The following is a 19,419-nucleotide window of genomic DNA, read 5'->3' on the forward strand; positions in this document are numbered from 1 at the left end:
AGAATATGGTGCACAAATTTGGTAGCTCAGACAATCAGAGTCAAATCCCAGCAAGGCAGTGATACGCAGCTTTCCTGTGCCTCCTCTACAGAAGGCACTCACTAGCACCTCTGGTCAAATTACGTAGCTGCAGAGAGGAAGAGCAACTGAACGTGATCTATCATCCATGAACATAAACCAAAGAATATAGGAGAGAAATTTAAGCAGGAAAGGACATTGTGCAAGCAGGTAAGCTGATAGGGCAGAGGCACTGAAAGAAAACACAGAGAGGAAGCAAAGGCTCAGCAACAAGTGGCAATGCTTCAAATTTCAGCATTGCTTTCAAAAACATAGAAAATCCACATGAAAAATGGATTGATAACATATTTGCAAAGACACCATTCTAGCTCTCTGGAACCAATGCCTCAATTACGAAATAGCTCTTTCAGAAAACCAGAAGAGACACAGGAAAAGAAGTTAAAACATATTATATGGATGACTCAGGTGCATTTTGACATTTGTAAAAGTTAGGGTTTTTCAACAGTTCTAATGAAAACTTTCCAGTATTCTTCAGATTGGATTTTCTTGCTTTCTAAAACCAAGTAAAACCATAAAAGAACAGTAAATATTTTACCAATGTTAAAATATAAATGGAATCACATCACAAACAATCTGTGGTTTTGAATTTTCTTTAACTGCACAGTTTAAGCTGAGTCTTTACCGTGCACACTATAGGCCTATACTGCAGTGTTGTGGCATATAACAATATTTTTAACCCTTATCATGTTTACGTGAAAAAAAAATAAAAGCCATGAAAAAAACAGGGGAATAACTCTGCAGCCCTGACATATGTTGGAGTTTTGTCAAGAATGGAGGTCTCTAGCAAAAAAATATCAGCAATGTTCACTCACCAGCAGGAAGGCCAGCAGTGTCCTAGGCTGCATTAGGCACAGTGGTGCCAGTGGGTGAAGGGAGTTGATCCTTCCCCTCCCCTCAGCCCTGGTGAAGCCAGATCTGGAGTGCTGGGTCCAGTGCTGGGTTTCCCAGTACAAGAGACAGGAACACACTGGAGTGAGTCCTGTGAAGGGCCATAATGATAATTGAGGGACTGGAGCATTGTTCATACAAGGAGAGGCTGAGGGAACTGGGACTGTTCATCCTGGAGAAGTGAAGGATCAGATCAGGGAGATCCTACCTGTATGCATAAATACCTGATGTGAGGGTGTAAAGAAGACAGAGCCAGACTTCATGGTGCTCAGCAACAGGACAAAAGGTAAGAAGCACAAGTTAAAGCACACGAAATTCGATATGAACAGAAGAACTTTTTTTTACTGTGTGGATGCCCAACAACTGGAACATGTTGCCCATAGTTGTTCTGGAGCCACCACCCTTGGAGATGTTCAGAATTTGACGGGACATGCCCCTGGGCCACCTGCTTTAAGTGACCTGTTTTGAGCAGGGGTTTGAACTGGATAATCCTGAGTGGTCCCATCCAGCTCCAGCTGTTCTGTGACCCTGTGAAAATAATCTCTGCCTGATGCAGGTCAGCTGAGGACTGAGATGAACAATTTCAGGTTTTTTCTATTTGATTTACAGTGCTCCTTTAATTAGATAAATAAAAAAGGAGCATTGTGTTTTCTTGGTTAAGAATCACATCAAGAAGTTGCCATCTTTCTCATATTAAGCTATTGTTTAGCTAAATAGATTGAAACAGTCAATTCATTTCAGTCCTCCAAAACACAAAAGCAAGTAAGAACTGATGAAGTGTTTTAAAGACAATGTGCTGTCCATGTGCCAGGTCTCGCAGGAGTGATATTGGAGATATCAGGCCCCTCTGGGAGAAAATGTCCCTTCAGTACAGATCACAGTTGCAAATGCCCAACAAAGGCAGCATGTTCAAATTCCTGATTCGTTAACACATGAAGCAGGTAACTCACACACAAAACTAAACAGACTAAGTCCAACAGTTGTGTAAGAGTTAAACACGTGCTTCTGTGGAAGATAGTTCCAAGTTTGCTCAAAGTTCCCAAGCAGCTGCTGACACACAGTGGTAATTCAGAGAAGGAAACTTTTGTTCTCAATGATCCGGACTCAAGTGCCTCAAAAACTGTGCTAGAAATTAAACCAAAACTTGAGATACAGACTGTTCAGAACTCTGCTTGGCTGAGCACACAGCCTCAGAATGCTTCCTGTCACTTTCAATTCTCCCACAGATGTGGGCTGTGCATTGAAGCAGGTTGCCTCTGTGCTCCCCACTGCACCCAGAATAGCTGCATTACAGCTACATAGGCTTTTACCCCAAGACAGGAAACAGCCTAATGCCCCTTTCAAGAATGGGATTATGCTCCTGTTCTTTACAGGAAGGATGTTAGTTTACTTGCAGTAAAGTTTGCAACTACAGAAAACAGGGAGTTTGCTATCAATAAATTAACATATACAGCTTAGCCAAGGAATAGAGAAATACTGCAAAACATCTAAAACTTTTTCTCACATCTTTTTAAACAGAGCATCCCATTTTCTTGGCCATGTGTTTTCTTTCTGCATGTAACAGATGACCTAAAATGCTTAACTCTGGAGTTCTTCAAGGAAAGATGATTTGCCCAGGTGGAGATCCAGAGAGGAGCCTTCAGCACCGGAGCGAGGGGAAACGCCGCGTCCAGGAGCTTCAGTACTGAGCGGCGAGAGCCCCCGAGGGAGCCTCCAGCCCCCGCCAGGCCTTGCCCAGGAGCCGCAGCTCCGCTGAGGGGAGCAGGGACTCACAGGGGCGGTGGCAGAAGGGACAGCACCGCCCTGAGCGAGTAAACCCCGTCCCAGGAGCGCAGCGACGAGAGCCTGGCGCGGCAGCCAGGGCAGGGCAGGGAGAGCGGGCGGCGAGCGGGATGGTGAGCACTGGGGTCAGGGCCAGGGACCAGCCTGGGAGCTCTGCTCTGGCTGCCCCTGTGGTGGCAGCGTCGGCACCAGACAGAGCCAGTGAGAGGGGAGGCTGCAGCACAGAGCTCTGGGTGTAGAGAGTGCCTGCACCGGTCTGCTGAGGGGAGGGTGCACAATGGGCAGGGCTGCACTTGGTGCGCCCTGGTGGAGGTCTTCCTGCAGCAGGGGCTGAGCTGTGGTGCACTGTCAATAGGCTGAAACATGTAAAGAGAGCTGAGAGGGAGCAGGACTGCTTGCTCCAGGCCCAAACTGTGCAGGGGCCACGAGCGTCCACCCTAGTGCATACAGAAAAGGAGGATATTAATGCAAGAAGCTAGTAACAAAAAAAAACAAACAAACAAAAAAAACCCAAAAACAAAACAACAAACCCAAGTACCAATGGCACCAAATGAACAACCACCTGATGCACCAGTAAAGAGTGCTTCTGGGCAGTGCTGTGGACGTTTCCTCGTAAGCCCCTTTGCAGAACTGCAAAGCAGTTCTGGGAGGGGATGTCATATTGGGGGAAGCCCTTGCTCTTAATTGTCTTCTTCCTCCTTTTGTTTTTGTGTTGTTACTAGCTTCCAGTTTCCTGGATGAATGGCCTCCACCAGGACCTCCACCAGCACTCACCAAGTGCAGCCCTGCCCATTGTGCACCCTCCCCTCACCAGAGCAGTGTAGGCACTTTTCTGCTCCCCGCCAAGGCAGCCAGAGCAGAGCTGCCAGAGCGAATCCCGGCCCTGACCCCAGTGCTCACCATCCCGCTCGCTGCCCGCTCTCCCTGCCCTGCACTGGCTGCCGTGCCAGGCTCTCATCACCTCACTCCTTGGGCATGTTTTACCAGCTCAGGGCGGTGCCGTCCCTCCTGGGAGTCCCTGCTCGCCTCAACGGAGCTGCCGGCTCCTGCGCAAGGCCTGGCCAGGACTTGAGGGTCTCTCGGTGGCTCGGGCCGCTCAGAACCGAGGCTCCGGGGTGCGGTGTCTCCCCTCGCTCTGGTGTTGAGGGCTCCTCTGTGGAGATACCTCAGCTAATGACGCTGTAAAAGTATGAATCATATTGCTTTCATATGAAATTAACTCCCCATTTCCTGGCTTCATGGGAAACAAAATATTCATATTTCTCTATAATACACTAGGCCATAAGAACCAGCATGAAGACTGTAACAAAGAAAAAAACAGCAAAAAAAACCCAGTTCAAGAGTGATGGCTGTCATCCCTGCAGACCCATGTGCTGCTGCTGACAGCAGGACAGGGAGTATAGCTCATTGTCACAAAGATCAACCAGCTCATGTGCACAAGTGATACAGCTCAGAGCATCTCTGTTCCTACCTGTCAGTCCATAATCTAATCAACCTGCTACAAAGTCAAGAGATGCTCATAAATTTAAAACATAACAAACAGAACTCTGAACCCAAACGTGCTGTGATGAAGCACTGACGTGATTGTTGACAATATTTGTCAAATTATTCTGTGCTAAATCAGTCTGGACAGGCCTGAATTGGGCTAAACTGGGCTGAACTGGACAGAACTCAGCTAAAGTGGGCTGGGCTAAATTGGTCTGGACAGGGCTAAACTGGGTTGAATTGGGCTAAAGTGGGCTAGGCTAAACTGGAATGGACTATGCTAAAGTTGGCTAAACTGGAATGGGGTGGACAGGGCTAAAGTGAGCTGGACCAAAGCGGGGTAAACTGTCTGAACTGAGATCAAATGGGCTGTAGTGATGTGCAGTGGGCTAAAGTGAGCTGGTCTGGGCTAAACTGGGCTGGGGTAAACCGACATGGACTGTTGTGAGCTGGGCTGGAGTAAGCTAAACTGGGGTGTAAGCTAAAATGGGCTGTACTGGATTAAAGTGAGCTGGAGCGGCCCCAACTGGGCTGGGTTAGGCTTCACTGGGCTGAAGTGGGCTGGACCTGTCTGAGCCTGGCTAGACAAGTCTAAAATGAGCTGAACTGGGCTAAACAGACTGTCCTTAAGTGGGCTAAACTGGGCTGAACTGTTCTTGGCCAGGCTTAGTTAGGCTGGACTGAGCTAGACAGATCTGAGCTGGGCTAAAATGCACTGGACTGGGCTAAACTGTGCTTGGCTGGGCTCAATTGCGCTAGAGTGTGCTAAGCTGGGCTGCACTGGTCTGAAATGGGCCAAATTAGGCTTAACTGGGGTAAATGAGGCTGGTCTGGTCTGAAGAGGGCTAAACTGGGCTGGGGTAAAGTGACTGAACTGAGATAAACTGGGCTGGACAGGTGTGCACTGGGGTAAACTAGTCTAAACTGGGCTATACTGGGCTAAACTGGTCCAAACTGTGCTGGGTTGGGCTACATTGGTCAGAACAGGGCTAAACCAGACTTAACTGGGCTGGACTGGTCTGAACTGGGCTAAACGGTGCTGGGCTTGGCTGGGCTAAACTGGGTTTTCTTTTCCTTGCTTTCCAGGCTGATCATTGTTAAAATCAGATGGTTTTGAGGGATCATTCCAAAGGTGGGAATCCTGTTGGGCTGAATGGCTGTATTTTGGCTTGGGGTGGGGGGGGAAAGAGATGGGGCTGTAAGCAGAAGGCTCCCCAGATGGCAGAATATTCTTTGAAACTCAAATTTGCCAGAACAGAGTTCCCTTTGTTCAGCAATTCCAAAGTTAAAGAGCCCACATCATCCAAAGCCTGGATTCCATTAAATACAAAATCCTTTCCCAGGAGTGCTCCTGCGATGGTTCTGGGACTTGCTAAGAGGAGCGCCCAGCTCTGCTGGGTGCTGGTACACAATAGCCAGGGCATGAGTTTCTCTTGCCATTGGAGACCATGACATTGAGCAGCTGCGGGGAACACGAGTGCCTCCGGCGGGAGGGATGGGAAGGGAGACATGGTCCACGCTGCTGTAAGTTATACTGTCACTGACAGCAGCTGTGGCAACAACATATTTAGCAATAAAAAAGTCTAGAAATAATGAATAATCGTAAAAGGTTCTTACACAAAATGAATTTGTATTATACGATTCGTACATTAGAAAATCCATTTCACTGGGAGGGAAAAATGAAGAAGAAATTAAAACTGCTTTTAAAGAAGCCCTATTACACTATGTCTATGCTGGAATTTGTTCACATATCTGTGAATTCTGGAACTCATGAAGAAACCGATTTCCTAGGCTCATAGAGTGATACTCAGCTAAGAGGAGAAATGCATTGTTAAACTGCACAGCTTAGCGAACTTCTGGCTAACAGTGAAAAAATAATTCTTGAGAGGCAATTCTGCATTTTATGTGCACTAAAATATTCACTTCAAATTATTATAACCTAAAATATCAAAAGCTGAAAAAAAATGTTCCAGTAACCTCACATACTTCAACCCATATACAGATACAACCTGTGTTGTTGTGTCTGTATATCCATGGAACACATTAAATTCCCCTAGACTTTACAGCTGCCATAAAAGTCTCTTCCTGAACAGAGGAGGCACCTGCCATAACCATTAAAAAAGGAAACACACGAGCTTTGTTGTAGTGCCACATACGTAGGGAAAAGTGCCCTGAGCTTCTGCACAGAAGGCAGTTGCAGTACAGCTCTACATGTTCTCTGAAGCCTTTGCCAGCTATAACACCCATCATCCTCCAACAGGTGGGATACATACAGCCTGCTAATATCCAGAGAAAACGGGCTCTCTCCAGTGCTGCACATCCAACTCTACAGTCCAAGAGTCCACCACAATCCTGAGCACCTTAAAGCTTTGGTACTTCAAGCACACAGCTTCTGAATGATGTTTTCTTGCCTCCCAGGACAGCTGTAGGTCTGGGAATAGATAATTACTTCCAAATTTGTCTGAAGTTGGAGCCCTGAATCATTCTTTCCTATAAAGAGATTAAAATTATTTAGTTCTCTATTCCATCTCCATATTGACAACAACAAACGTGTTGTGCCTGCTGAGGAGTGCGCTGCTCACAGAGTGCTCCAGCCTGTGAAGTACTCTGCTCAACAGGGAAGACAATTCACAGAGCACAATGAGAAACAGCACCGCTCGTTCACGTACATCAAAGCGATTTTGTTTTCTGATAGGGAATCAATCAATCATAACAAACTCAGTCTCACACCAGTTTTAGTTCAATTAAGTATCTTTAGGGGAAAATACATGATCAAACACAGAATCAACACCATATCCAGGGACTGCTGATGAACACCATGTATTTATTCAGGCTGCTGGACGTCTTTTAATGTTTTATTAACTTTGCCTTGGTGACCCATTTTGTGTCTAGAATCCAAATTACTGGATTAACACAAATTAGCTGGAATCTTTCCCTCACTTTTCACATCCTGCCAACTTTCTGTGCTCTTCTGAACCAAGGTCTTTCCCTGTCCAACTCTGTAGACCAAGTAATATTTGTTGGCCCTCACAGCCTTGGATCCTGAGAAAAATACTGTCTTACTGACTTTGGACACTTATCCTGAGGGATTTTTAATCCCTCCTACCAGAAAGCTGTGGTTTCTTTTTGTGATACTGTTTTGCTGAGCTTCCCTGACTCACGCTGAGATACAACTCAGGAGTCAATACTGCTCCCATGAGACCTTTCAAGAACTCTCCGGGCACACTAGCATATTAAATGCTTAGTTTATGCAAAGTTGCTGCTTGACAGCTTTTTCAAGATAATATGTAGCTTTCAAAGAGGAAATTCATCTGGGAATTTAAAAGCAGAAGCAAAAGTGCAAACTCTGGGACATTCCTGGATTTAATGGGAAAAAGTCCTTACCAGTTCCTGGAAACACATTTCTCCTCTTACTGGAGTAAATTCAGAGGAGAAAAAAAACCACTAAACCAACCAAACCCCTGCAAAACCCAAGCCACAAACCAGACCTCTTCCAGCATGCACAATTATGGTTACTACATAGAGAACCTTTCAGTTCTATAGTGCTTAATGTTACAGGGCAGGCTACATCTTGGGAACCTTAAGGCACCCTTACATCTGCTGCTTCAGGGCATGCTAGAAGACAGTTCAAGCAGTTACTAGTCACTTGTTTCAAGCCTAACCCTAATATGAAAGGGTTCACTGAAGAAGTTGAGACACTGCAATAGTTGTATGGAGAACTGAGATGTTTTCAGAACACCTCGTTCCAGAACTACTGCTCAACTTGGCCCCTTGCGAGGGCTCACAAAGCACTCGCAGAGCACACTCACTCTTCCTGCAGCGAGGCACGGCTTCTCATGACATCTTGTGGCTGCGTAACAAGCTGACCGGGTGCTGTCTTCACGAAAAGTAATTTAAGATGTTGCAGAACAGTGATATTACAGAAAACCAAACACAAAACAAAACCCACCAACTTAAATCAAACCACACTGAACAGACTAGCAGCCCTTTGTTAAATCAGAAAAATTCCCCATATTAAAAAACACGAACTATGAAGTAAGAACATTATTTTAAATTAATAAAGTCAGAAAAACAAAACAAGTTCAGTTTGAAGCAATTCAAACTGAATGTGAGCTACAGACCTAAATTATGTGTTATTAATATTTAATATATTCTTACCCACTCTAACTAGAAAATCATAATCTCCTTTTTAAATTGTGGCTTGCAGGAAGAGATTGGTACAGAAGGGAAAAGCTTTATTGTCCAGAAATTTAAGTACAAGCTGACCCAATTAGGCTAATTTATGCTAATATCTATGTTGCACATAGCTGGAGAAATATCAAAATAACAAATTTTATTTGCCATTTGTTTTCAGATTGTGTTCCAGGGAAAAAAAAAAGTCTTTTAATTATACCTGAAATAACATAAGTTGTGGTTCAATACTGTCCTAATTGAAAAATACCAGTCTGAGAAGGATCAATAAATGCTGCACCTTGAAAAGGAAATCAGAGGTAGCTCTAATTAGATAAAATTCAACCAAATTACTTAACATACAGTCTTATTTTCAGAAACATCCTCAAGGCACTTGAGAAAGATGCTTTCCAGGTCATTAACTCAGTAACGCTCAATTCACACTATTTTCTGATAGAAGGTATTTCAGTTCCTCCGTGTGCAACTTGGCATTTGAAATCCCGACTCAGCCCCTCATTCAGCATTCAGTTCTGTGCCCCTACTTCAGGAAAGGCATTGAGGTGCTGAAGTGCTCTCTATCGCTTTCTACAACTAGCTGAAAGGAGGTTGTAGTGAGGTGGGGTCAGTCTCTTCTGAGTAACAAGCAATAGGACAAGAGGTAATGGCATCAAGCTGCACCAGGGGAGGTTTAGATTAGATATCAGGAAAAGTTTCTTCACAGGGAGGGTAATCAGGTATTGGAACAGTCTTCACAGGAAAGTGGTGGAATCACCATCTCTGGAAGTGTTCAAAAACCGTGCAGATGAGGTCCTCAGTGATATGGCTTAGTGGTGGGCTTGGCAGTCCTGGGTTGGACCTGATGATCTTAAAGGTCTTTTCCAACATAGTCAGTTTTATGATTCTGAAAGAGTGGTGGATTTTCCTGTCAGTGCAGAAGCAACTGGCTTTGTACAGACTTTGCTGGAGAGTAACAAAACAAAGTAAAAACAGGTTTTACATAGTCACAGACAAGTATGGAGAACAAAGCTTCTGAGAGATACATTCAGCCAGAATGGCTGCTCTTGCTGAAGAGTCAAGAAAGGTTTTCCAAAAGCAAATGTCTGCTGTAGCACCTTCAAAGCAATAAAATTCTGCACCAAGAATAATTAATACTTGGCCTTCAGATGTGAAAAACAAATAAATAAACAAGCCACCCTCCCCCTACATTTAATTCAGGTTACTCACTCTTGAATTACTGCTTCTGCCAAATTTAGCCACAGCACAAAGGTGCAATGAACAACCAAGACCCTCCATTCTGCAAAGGGATTTACATGAAAAGCCATTCCATACAGTTCTGTTACCACTGAGAAGCACCCTCTGGAATTCAGGCAAAGGTACTCCTGGGAAGGAAAGTTTTAAACAGTCTTTACTCAGCTGCTCACTAGTTGTAAAATGCACTTCCATCAGATTAGTGAAAAGACTTAAGCAAAGATGTCTACAACTGCTTCAAAAGGTATTAATATGAAGCAAATCACATCAGTCCTGCATGGAGATGATTCATTCCCACTGTACCCCTACTGTGTTCCTAAGGTATTTATGATTATTTTGTAAGAATGGTTTAAAAGACCTGATCTATATCCTGCACGTACTGCTCATCTTCCTAAGTCACTTGTGAAAAGGGTACTTGCGTGTCTTTCTTACACTCGCTGTGTCACGAAGTACATTAGCACAAGAAAGCCTTGTCAGAGCTAGAATTGAGGAGACTGGGAGCTCAACTCCTCACCCTCCACGGGCTTGTCACAGATCAAAAAATCTGTAAGATACAAAAGGGCACTTTCCCTGCAGAGATATTCTGAAGCAAGACACTGAAGTCTGCAAAGTGCCTGAAGGTCTACTGCAACTCCACAGAAACAAATTACACATTTAAGACCCTGCCTACTGTCTTGCCAAGCTGCATACATTTACTTTGTTGTGTGTGACACAGAACTTCATTTCATAACCCACTAGAGACTGAAAAACAGGTGGTTGGCACAAGATCTTCTGGCAGGGCTAAACAATATGATTAATGGGAGGTTGTGAAGCATGGATTTGGCATCTAAGAGTTAAGCCCTCCTTCAGTATCACAGGTGTGCCTTTGGCAACATCTGAAGAGGTTGCTAGGGGCAGGGAAGGAGATCACCACAGACACAGCATATTGCAATACCCAGTATAAAAAACTGAGCTGCTACTAAGTAGAGAAAAAATGATGTGCTATGAACTCATGGATCCCTGATCTCTAGTTGCCACCACTCTGAAAAACGGTCTACATATGAAAATTATGGTTTTGCCCATTTTTACGACACAAAAGCAAAATCTTGAGACTGGAAGATACATAGGACACTGCACAGAGCTTTCAGCAGCCCTCTTGGCCATGTCGCAACTTAAAAGCGTACTAATTCTGTACTCACTAGAGGGAGCCATCTGGCACATTTGACTTGTGCCGCTTCTCAAGGGTTTGAGACTCAAAATTCACCACTCTGCTAAAGGGAAAGATTGTGTCAGATCTAAACATACCAACTAGTAAGCGGTACAAAGCAGAGTTTGTCTACACATTTCCTCCCTTCCCCCCCTTTCTTTTCCCTGTAAGGAACCCTCACAGACAGTCAAATGGCCTTCAGGTAGAAGCCAAAATAATTTTGAAGAGTATTACCTCACTGAAGTACACCTTTGCCTTTGAAAGCAGGCTGGGAAGCACAGTGGCAGGAAGGTAATCTTCATAAACTATGGAACTCTGACACGAAAGAACATCCCCAAGCCACAAGAAACATTTACACCATCTAGTTGCCCTGAAGGGTAAGCAGAGGAGTTGTGTGTTACTGTAGAGCAGCTCTGAATATATCCAATCCCTTGTGCAAAAGCTTTAGACAGGAGCAGGCAGGAGACACATGAAAAGCGGCAATTAATAAATCAGGCCATTATTTCCCAAACATGACAGACGTTTCGAAGCCCAGGACACTTCTCTCTGCAGTCTCCGACAATTTTTTTGTGCTTTACCTGTAGTTGTAATCAGGCCCTACACTTACCTGAAAGTACCAAACACAGTTAATTAGGAGCAGAAATCCCAGCAACTGCGAAGAAAAGTACCCAGTTTAATTCTTCTTCAGTTATATGCTGCAGCATAAGGTACAATTTGTCCTTTAGAAACTCAGATGGACTGAACATCTAATAAATGGACAACAGTTTATTAAATGTTGAGTTCCTGTGGACTGCTTTCCTTTTTAACTAGCATTGTCTTTGACTATAGATCAAAGCCTGTGGAGACAGTGTTCTCACAGGAGAATGGATATTTGGTACATGAGCTCTCAATAACTCCAAGGGATACAGCAAGGCCGTGGGAGGCCCGAGGAAGCTTAAGCAAGCAAGATAAGAAGCTGGAATTCACTGAGTGATGAGAACTGTGGGCTGTTGGCAAGTGTTCGAGGTCAAGTTCTCACACCTGTGCTTAACCAATTATATGTTAGTCACTAAGGTTCTTCGAGACAAGTATCCAATCATACGACAAATCACTGTAGGTGTTTGTAAGCAATAGTATATAAGGAGTTAATACTTTGCAATAAATGGCTTTTTGTCTGATCATATTGGTCTCTGAGTCCTTTCCGCGGCAAAAGCCTTTGTATAAACCACTTGATTTGAGTTCTTAATGGATTTTTACCTTCACAAGAAACATGATCTGACAAGCTGTGGAAGATGAAATACTGGATATTAACTTAAATACTTCAACCATTTGTCTTTCAGAATTGCCTGGGTACAAAGAATCTTAACACCAATGTGAGCACAAACTCTGCTGCTGCACAAGGTAGTAAGTAATCTGACTGATAAAAAGACCACCTTGGAACTAGCCTGCAGGGCTACACTGGTAACAGGGATTATTTTGTCAGTCATTGAAAATGAAGGCTTTTAATGCTCCAATTTACACTGCAACACAAAGACTCAAATGCTGTGAATACAAATCTTATTTGCAGCTATTGGTACCAAAGAGAGGCATGTAAATCAATCCACCATGAGGCTGCACCACAGTCTGTGGGAGACTGAAGCTCTTGCTGCCTTCATTTGTAACAGCCTCTCTTCCCTCAAGGCATGACTAAGCTTCCACCCATATTCTTAGCTGATGTATTTCTTTATGGATACAATTCCACAGAAGTACCTAATTATAATGAACAAGTATTTAGAAAAGCTAATATAGAGCTTAAACTTCTAGGAAAGTGTTTATAATCATAATGGACTGGCATGTCAAAAATCACAGGAGACCTTGTACTTCCAAGAGAACTGAATCACAACAAACTGGCACATAAAAAAGCTAAAGAAGCCCTCAATTAAGTTTTAAAGACTTAATTCAGTTACTTGTGTTAAACACTAGCTTCAGCAGAGCCATGTTCAATTTCAATCAGGGAAGGCAAAAATCAATCCAATTTCCTATGTACAAGCTTTTGAGATACTATGACTTTACATGACACATCTTGTGCTTTTAAACACAAGTTCAATTGAAATTTCTCTCAAAATAGAAAAATCTCACTCTAAGACAAAATCTTTCCGTACACGTTGCACATAAGCAGCAAAAGACAGAGATGGTTTTGAGCTGAAATCTTACTGTCACCTCCATTTCATCTGAGAATTACTGTCTGGCAGCACTTAGAATAAAAATAATTTAAAGCCTCATTTTTATAAGCAAGCGCACCTTGAAAGCTACTTGTTACACAACAAGGACTTTCACATCCACTTCAGTATCAGTAATTTCATTTCTGTTCCATAATCCAAAAAGTATCAGAAAGAACAGCATTAAACCAACAACTGTCAGCATCCAGGTAAGAACTAAACAACACTGAAAATCCAGTCAGAGGGAAGCAATATTCATTCTATCCATCTTAAAAGACACTAGAATAAAGGCTGTGGACAGGAATCTCAATGTAGCTTCTTTTTTTCACTGATTATGTGAAGAAAATATAAAAATAACAATCCATTTTAAATTTGCAGCTTTATTTGACAGTGACTTAAAAGTTTTGGTAATACATTTTTTTATGCAAACTTAATATCATGAAAAATAAACTTCAGAGGTTTCCTAGAGTAGATTGTAAGCTGTAAACTCATGATCAAATGTACTATATAGAAAAAGGTCACTTTATTCAAAGTCTTGTTTGCAGACCAGCACCAAGTGATCCTGAAAATGTAGTTTTAGTTTTAATCCATGCGCCAAACAAGCCCAAAGCTCACCCACAATCTTGCTTCCTAAGAAAGCAAAGCCTCATTGCAGTTGTTCTTCCTCACTGTATTTTGAATTTAGAGGAGCAGTTGTGACTAAATGTTCACAGAAACTGATCAAGATTTCCAACAATATCTTCAGTGAGTAAAGATCAACTTTTACATACCTGGTATTTTGAAGTTTTTTAAGGAGTCGTGAACAAGATATTTGGACAAAACTCTGTAAATTGCAATTTCCAAAAAACTCAGAAGTCCATAAAATGACCAAACAAACCAAAACAAACCAATAATCCCAAGCCCTGCAACAGTTCTTAAACTATTTTGTTTTGGCAGGTTAATTTCACAGACCTTGGGATCACTAGTTATTTTTATTCCTGTACCTGCAGTACCTCAATATCCCATCATACAAAGTGGCAGTATTAATAGGGCTCAGAGGAAGAAGGAAAAACCAAATTAAATCTATGCAGTCCTGCATTCTTTCACCATTCTTACCACATGCTCAGTAGAAAGTAAAGCTCTTCCTCAAATTCATTTTTTATTTTTACCTTTGTTTGTACTGCAGTTTTGTAACTAGAAAATCTACTTTGAGAACAAACTTTCTCATTATACTTCCTCAAACATCCCATTCTTGGGGCAACTGTACAATGTGGATTCATGCCACTTTTTAGGCACAGGAAAGATACCGTTCCTCAGATATTGAGGATGTAGAAAGCTACCAGACAGAAACAAAATATTACTACTCCAACTGTGAAAATAACTGCAATTCTTACACTCTCTGCATCCCACAAAGCAAAATGGCTCTGTATTGTGCAGTTTCATGCAGTTACATGATGCTTGGTAGAAGAGTGCATGGCTGTTTTCTGCTAGGTTTGCTTCTTACTTTATGATTCCTGGGCTCACAATCTGACTTGGCTTATTGTGGCCATTCATGTAGGTGTGCCAGGAACTGCGTCAGTGTGAAAGGATGCTAATCCAGTAACAACAGAAAGTCCACAGCTTTAAGTCTTCCCTAGAAAATGAAAGATTCTCTAGAAATTCCACTTGTTTTTTCTGGGCTTTCTGCCTTTTTCTTTCATCTCTGACACATCCCCCAACCCTCCTTTATTGCCATTCTCCACCCTGTGATACTAATGTAAACAAATCCCAGCAACAGAATAATCAAGTTTTGACAGTGAAAAAGAAAAAAAGCACCAAACCATTAAGACTTTGTTCCTTTAGTAAAGTTACAGCAGCTTTTAAACACCAAAGCCTCACCCATATTATTGCTTAAAACTTCACTCCCAGGTCCTCTGTATTAACGTTCTCTGCAATGCTTTGGATCCCGGTATTAAAACGAAAGAGATATTGAACATACACAATCACAGGATCACGGGTAGTAGTTTCTGTGAATTTCTAGCTACATAAATTGGTGTGCAGCAGACCTACTTTGTGCCTGGTGACATTGACAATACAGATCTAGTTCTCCTGTGAGGCTGAGCAGTCATTCACTATTCACTGGCACTGAACATTTTTGCCATAGCCACCTCTTCCAGCATCATAGTCTTGACGATATTCATCTCGGACCTTACAAAGAAGGGAAAAAGGAAATTCCAGTAAAGACAAATTAAAACATTGTCTCAGACACTATTACAACATCAGAATAGTCAAAACGAGTTCACAACATGTAAGTGGCCACAAGGAGCTGACTAACAAAAGGCAAAGCGCATAACAGAGAACGTCAGAACACAGCATAAACTAACTTCCTATTTAACAATACCCAGGAGGACTCTTTCATTACAACAACCCAAGGGAGGATGGCCAGCCTCATGCTTCAGGAGTAAAAGCATCTGCTACCTGCTCAACTTCAGGTAAGCTAGGTGCTGTCCTCTGTGTCCCTGACAGCCTTACATTTTCTGGGCTTATTTTAAGTGTTGTCTCCCCAAGTGGCCATGAAGTTTCTGAAAGTAGTTTCAATTAAATACATGAAAAAGTTCTTTATTCTTGGTGGATAACATTATCATTGAGAAAATGTCTTAAACAATTACTTTGAAGTTATTATTTTTTAAGTTGTTCTGAGTGTGTTCATTCAAAACCCAGTAATTTGGCAATGTCAAATTAAAATTTAGACTGTACAACAACCTACCTGGCCCCCTGATCTTCCACGACCATACTGTCTACCCTCCTTAAATCCTGCATCCCAGTCTGTCCTTATGATCCTGTCATCAAGTCTGGTTCCATTGATGTATCGCATTGCATTTTCAGCATCTCCTCTTGCATAATACCTTAGGAATAAGTTAATGGAAAAAAAAAAAGGGCAGGGGGGCTTCTATTTTCAACATAGGGAAAATCAACATTGAATGGGCCACAAAACCAAGTATTTGCTTGATAAAGTTCTTGCTTGGTTAGCTTTAAAAGCAACTGCTTTTATGAAGCTATATAAACTAATAAAAACTGCTAGTGAAACAGCAATGTGCAGGAGCTCAAGAAATGCATATATTCGATCAAGTTCTTCAACCACACTCACCTCTAAAAGCACAAAGCTCTATTAGCAAAGCAAGAATACAAAGTGTCATGCATTCTTTCCATGGCAAAGCACATGCTCCGCTGACATGGCAATCTTTCACCATTTTGGTGACTTTGCTGGAACCAAACAAAATGATGTTCAAAGAGACTTGCATGTAACAAAGACAACACATTACAGGGATGCCACATACCAACAGAAACTATGGGTGAGATTGTATGCAATAACAGACCTCTTCACTTGGGCACTAAGAATACGCTTTTACTACAGAGGCCAGCTATCTAACAAGTGTCTGGCTGAAAGCATCAGACTGAAAGCAACCCAATAACCCCCGCTCGACGTGCAGGGATGTTTGAACCACAGAACCGTTCAGGTTGGAAAAGGCCTTTAAGACAATAAATAACCTCGCGCTGCCCCCTCTCGCCCAGAACTCCCTCGCACGTTTTGGCAACCGAATAGCTCTACCCTCGGGTCATACCCCCGTGACCCGCATTTCTGCTCACCCGCGGCCTAGCCGCTCCCGCCCCCCGCCACAGCGCCCACCGGGCCGGCTCCACCAGCGGCCGCGGGACCGGGCCCGCAGAAGGATACTCCACGAAGCAGAAGCCGCAGGGAGTTTTCTTCACTTTGTCCAGCCCCATGATGACCTTCTTGATGTCACCACTCTTACCGAAGAGCTCGTGGATCTGCTCCTCCGTGGTGTAGAAGGAGAGGTTCCCCACGTACAGCGTGCAGCTCTTCCTCAGCAGCCGCTCCTGGTCATACCGTGTTCCCTGAGCCGCAACGACAGCGTTACTCTACGACAACCGGGCCCGGCCCAGGCGTTCCGCGCGACCCCCACCCCCCGCGGCGGCAGCAGCGGCGGCGGCCCGCTCACCCGGAAGTGTTGGTCCCGGTACTGGCTGAGGTCAACGTAGGAGTCGCTGCGCAAGACGCTCAGCGTGTCCGCGGAACACATGGCGCTGCCGCCCCTCAGCACAGCCCCTGCACGCGCCGCGGCGGCCACTAAGAAGGCAGCCAATAGCGAGGCGGGCCACGGCTCTCGCGAGAGCAGGCGGGGGCAGGGCGCAGGTGTCGGCTCTCGCGAGAGGGGCCGTGTCTCGCGGGGGCGGGATGGTGCTGCGGCGGGTGCTGCTGGTGCTGCTGAGCACCCCGCAGGTGGTGCAGCGCCTCTCCGAGTCCCGGCCCATCCGCGCCGCCGCCCGCCTCACCGCAGCCGCCATCACCCGCGGGCAGCTCAGCGCCGGCCAGGCGCTGCGGGGCCTGACCCCTTGCTTGCTGCGCCTGCGCGACACCGTCCTCGCGGAGCTGAAGGGCAGAGCGCGGGGCTGGCCATGGCCCCCAAGGCGCGGGTCGGGCCAGGGCGGCCGCCCCGGAGCTGCGCCCTGAGCGCTGTCGAGCTAGGGGCAGCTACGGGACAGCAGCCGGTACAGGACCGCTCCATGAGGAGAAAGAAACCGCTGAGCGCTAGAGAAGGAGCACGGTGGAGCTGTCAGCGGGCGGGCCCCGGCGGCTGGGTGACGGGCTTCCGGAGGCGGCAGGGCCCCCCACAGCCTTTCCGGGACTGGTCGGCTCATGGGCGCACTGCGGCAGCCGCGGAAGACCCGGCGTGTTCCCGGCCTGCGAGCTGCGGACTAAGGCTGTTGTTCCACACACCGCGCGTCGCCAGGAGACGTCCCCGCGTCTGAGCGTGAGAACGGGAACCGCGGCGCTCACCGGTGCAGTGGGTTCCCATTGCAGAGTCAGCGTGCGCCCTCCGCAGTACTCGGTAACGGGCAGAAGGCAGACTCGCATTAAACATCGTCCAGAATACTGTCAGGATTGTCACTTCCAGTGCCCGATAAGAAACTCGAAATAAACCCATATTTCTCAGAGGTGTTCTTTTAACAGTTTCTGTCTACACATTAGAAATACTCTACATTTCATACAGCTTTGATACAAAAAGAGGTCCGAGTGTCGATGGTGATGGATAGGACAATCTCCCATTTTACAGGTAGGTAAAAGATTCAGTAGTTATAGCACACCTCAAGTCTGTGGTAGCAAGAAGGGTTTACAGGGAATAGATGGCCAACGGAGCCATCCTAAATATAAATATGGAAAATAATCTATCCAGCATATTTGATGCACCGGGCTGGTTTGCTTGAGTGGCTGTATCTTAACAACATCTACAAGACTAAAGTAGTTAACATTCTTTCGTTGCACATTTCAGTATTTAATCCACCTGACTAAAAACTGAGGGGGTGACTTCCATTATTTGTATCACCCCGGGTGGAAAGAGTCTTGTAAATCATCTGAGATACAGTTTCCAGCATTGCTGGTAAAATTAAACTTACCACCAGCAAAGACTGAGGTGTGCACAGATGGAATGTCTGCATCTAGTTGGTGAGACAAAACCAGTGTATTTTCAGTCTGAGTTAGTATTCGTGGTCCAGGTTCTCTTCCTGGCTGTGTCATAGTGCAGTGATGGAGAAGTCAATGTGCTGTGGGAGGTGTTCCATCGCATCCCTGAACAGTTTCAAGATCTACCCCACTGAAACGGCCAGAGGTCGTAAGTCTTAAGCTGTTAAAGAAACCTGAAAACAGTAAGCAGGAAATGGAGTAACAGCTGTGGCACTTGGCTGTCATCCCAGTGTACAAGAGCAAAAAGGAAATTAACATGAAAAATACATTTGGTGTCACAATGTTTTCACAACTATTTTCACTACTTAAGGAGTTACCAGTACAAAGATACGTTCACCCCTATTACCCCCCACCCTCAGAAATACACACCTTTAATTTACAGGCCTGCCAATAATGAGGGATGAAAGATGTGGGATGAACATGTAGGGGAGACAACACAAAATGCTTTACAAGAGAGAGAGAGTTACCCTCCTTAAAAACCTAGAGGTATGTGTAGTTTGGAAGATAAAGGTAAATCCTTCAAGGGATTTTTCCTTGCTTCCCTTTAGAGCCTGGAGTCAATCTGTATTACTATTGTCTGTTGAAAAACTGGCTCATAAGCCCTTATGTAAAGCTGTATACATGAAGGACTGCAACAAGTGTTACTACCTTTGTGAGTAGAGAGAATTCCAGTGTATGGTTCATTCACAGAGGCTTGACCTACAAAGTACATGTCAAATGAGTATTTGCCTCTGTGTTGGGATATTTCTGATCCAGAAGTTCACACATGCAAATCCAAATATTATTAGTAGTACTATGTTATTAAACATACATATCATTCCCAGCTGAAGCTCAGTTATTTATATCACACTCCCAAATCAGACTGCTCTCCAGTAGAGAGCTAGGAAGTCATCTGTCATTCT

General features: G+C 44.4%; 1 protein-coding gene and 1 long non-coding RNA gene across 2 annotated transcripts; both read right to left on the reverse strand.

Annotated features, from left to right (window-relative positions):
• Nucleotides 1-8,451: 8,451 nt before the first annotated feature.
• LOC115946203 (uncharacterized) lies at nt 8,452-11,720 on the reverse strand. The gene is made up of 2 exons (XR_004080308.2): nt 11,072-11,720; nt 8,452-9,363 (listed from the first exon to the last, which is right to left on the reverse strand). It is a non-coding gene; the product is annotated as an uncharacterized lncRNA (long non-coding RNA).
• Nucleotides 11,721-13,374: 1,654 nt separating this feature from the next.
• Nucleotides 13,375-17,355, reverse strand: LOC101879182 (nuclear cap-binding protein subunit 2). Its single transcript, XM_034063438.1, is given in 5 exon segments — nt 13,375-15,180; nt 15,740-15,878; nt 16,709-16,890; nt 16,995-17,229; nt 17,231-17,355. Coding segments are annotated over 5 exon segments (738 nt in total). The 5' UTR covers nt 17,341-17,355; the 3' UTR covers nt 13,375-15,108.
• Nucleotides 17,356-19,419: the final 2,064 nt, after the last annotated feature.

Source organism: Melopsittacus undulatus, chromosome 6, assembly GCF_012275295.1.
Source record: "Melopsittacus undulatus isolate bMelUnd1 chromosome 6, bMelUnd1.mat.Z, whole genome shotgun sequence".
In the NCBI taxonomy this organism is placed as follows: domain Eukaryota; kingdom Metazoa; phylum Chordata; class Aves; order Psittaciformes; family Psittaculidae; genus Melopsittacus; species Melopsittacus undulatus.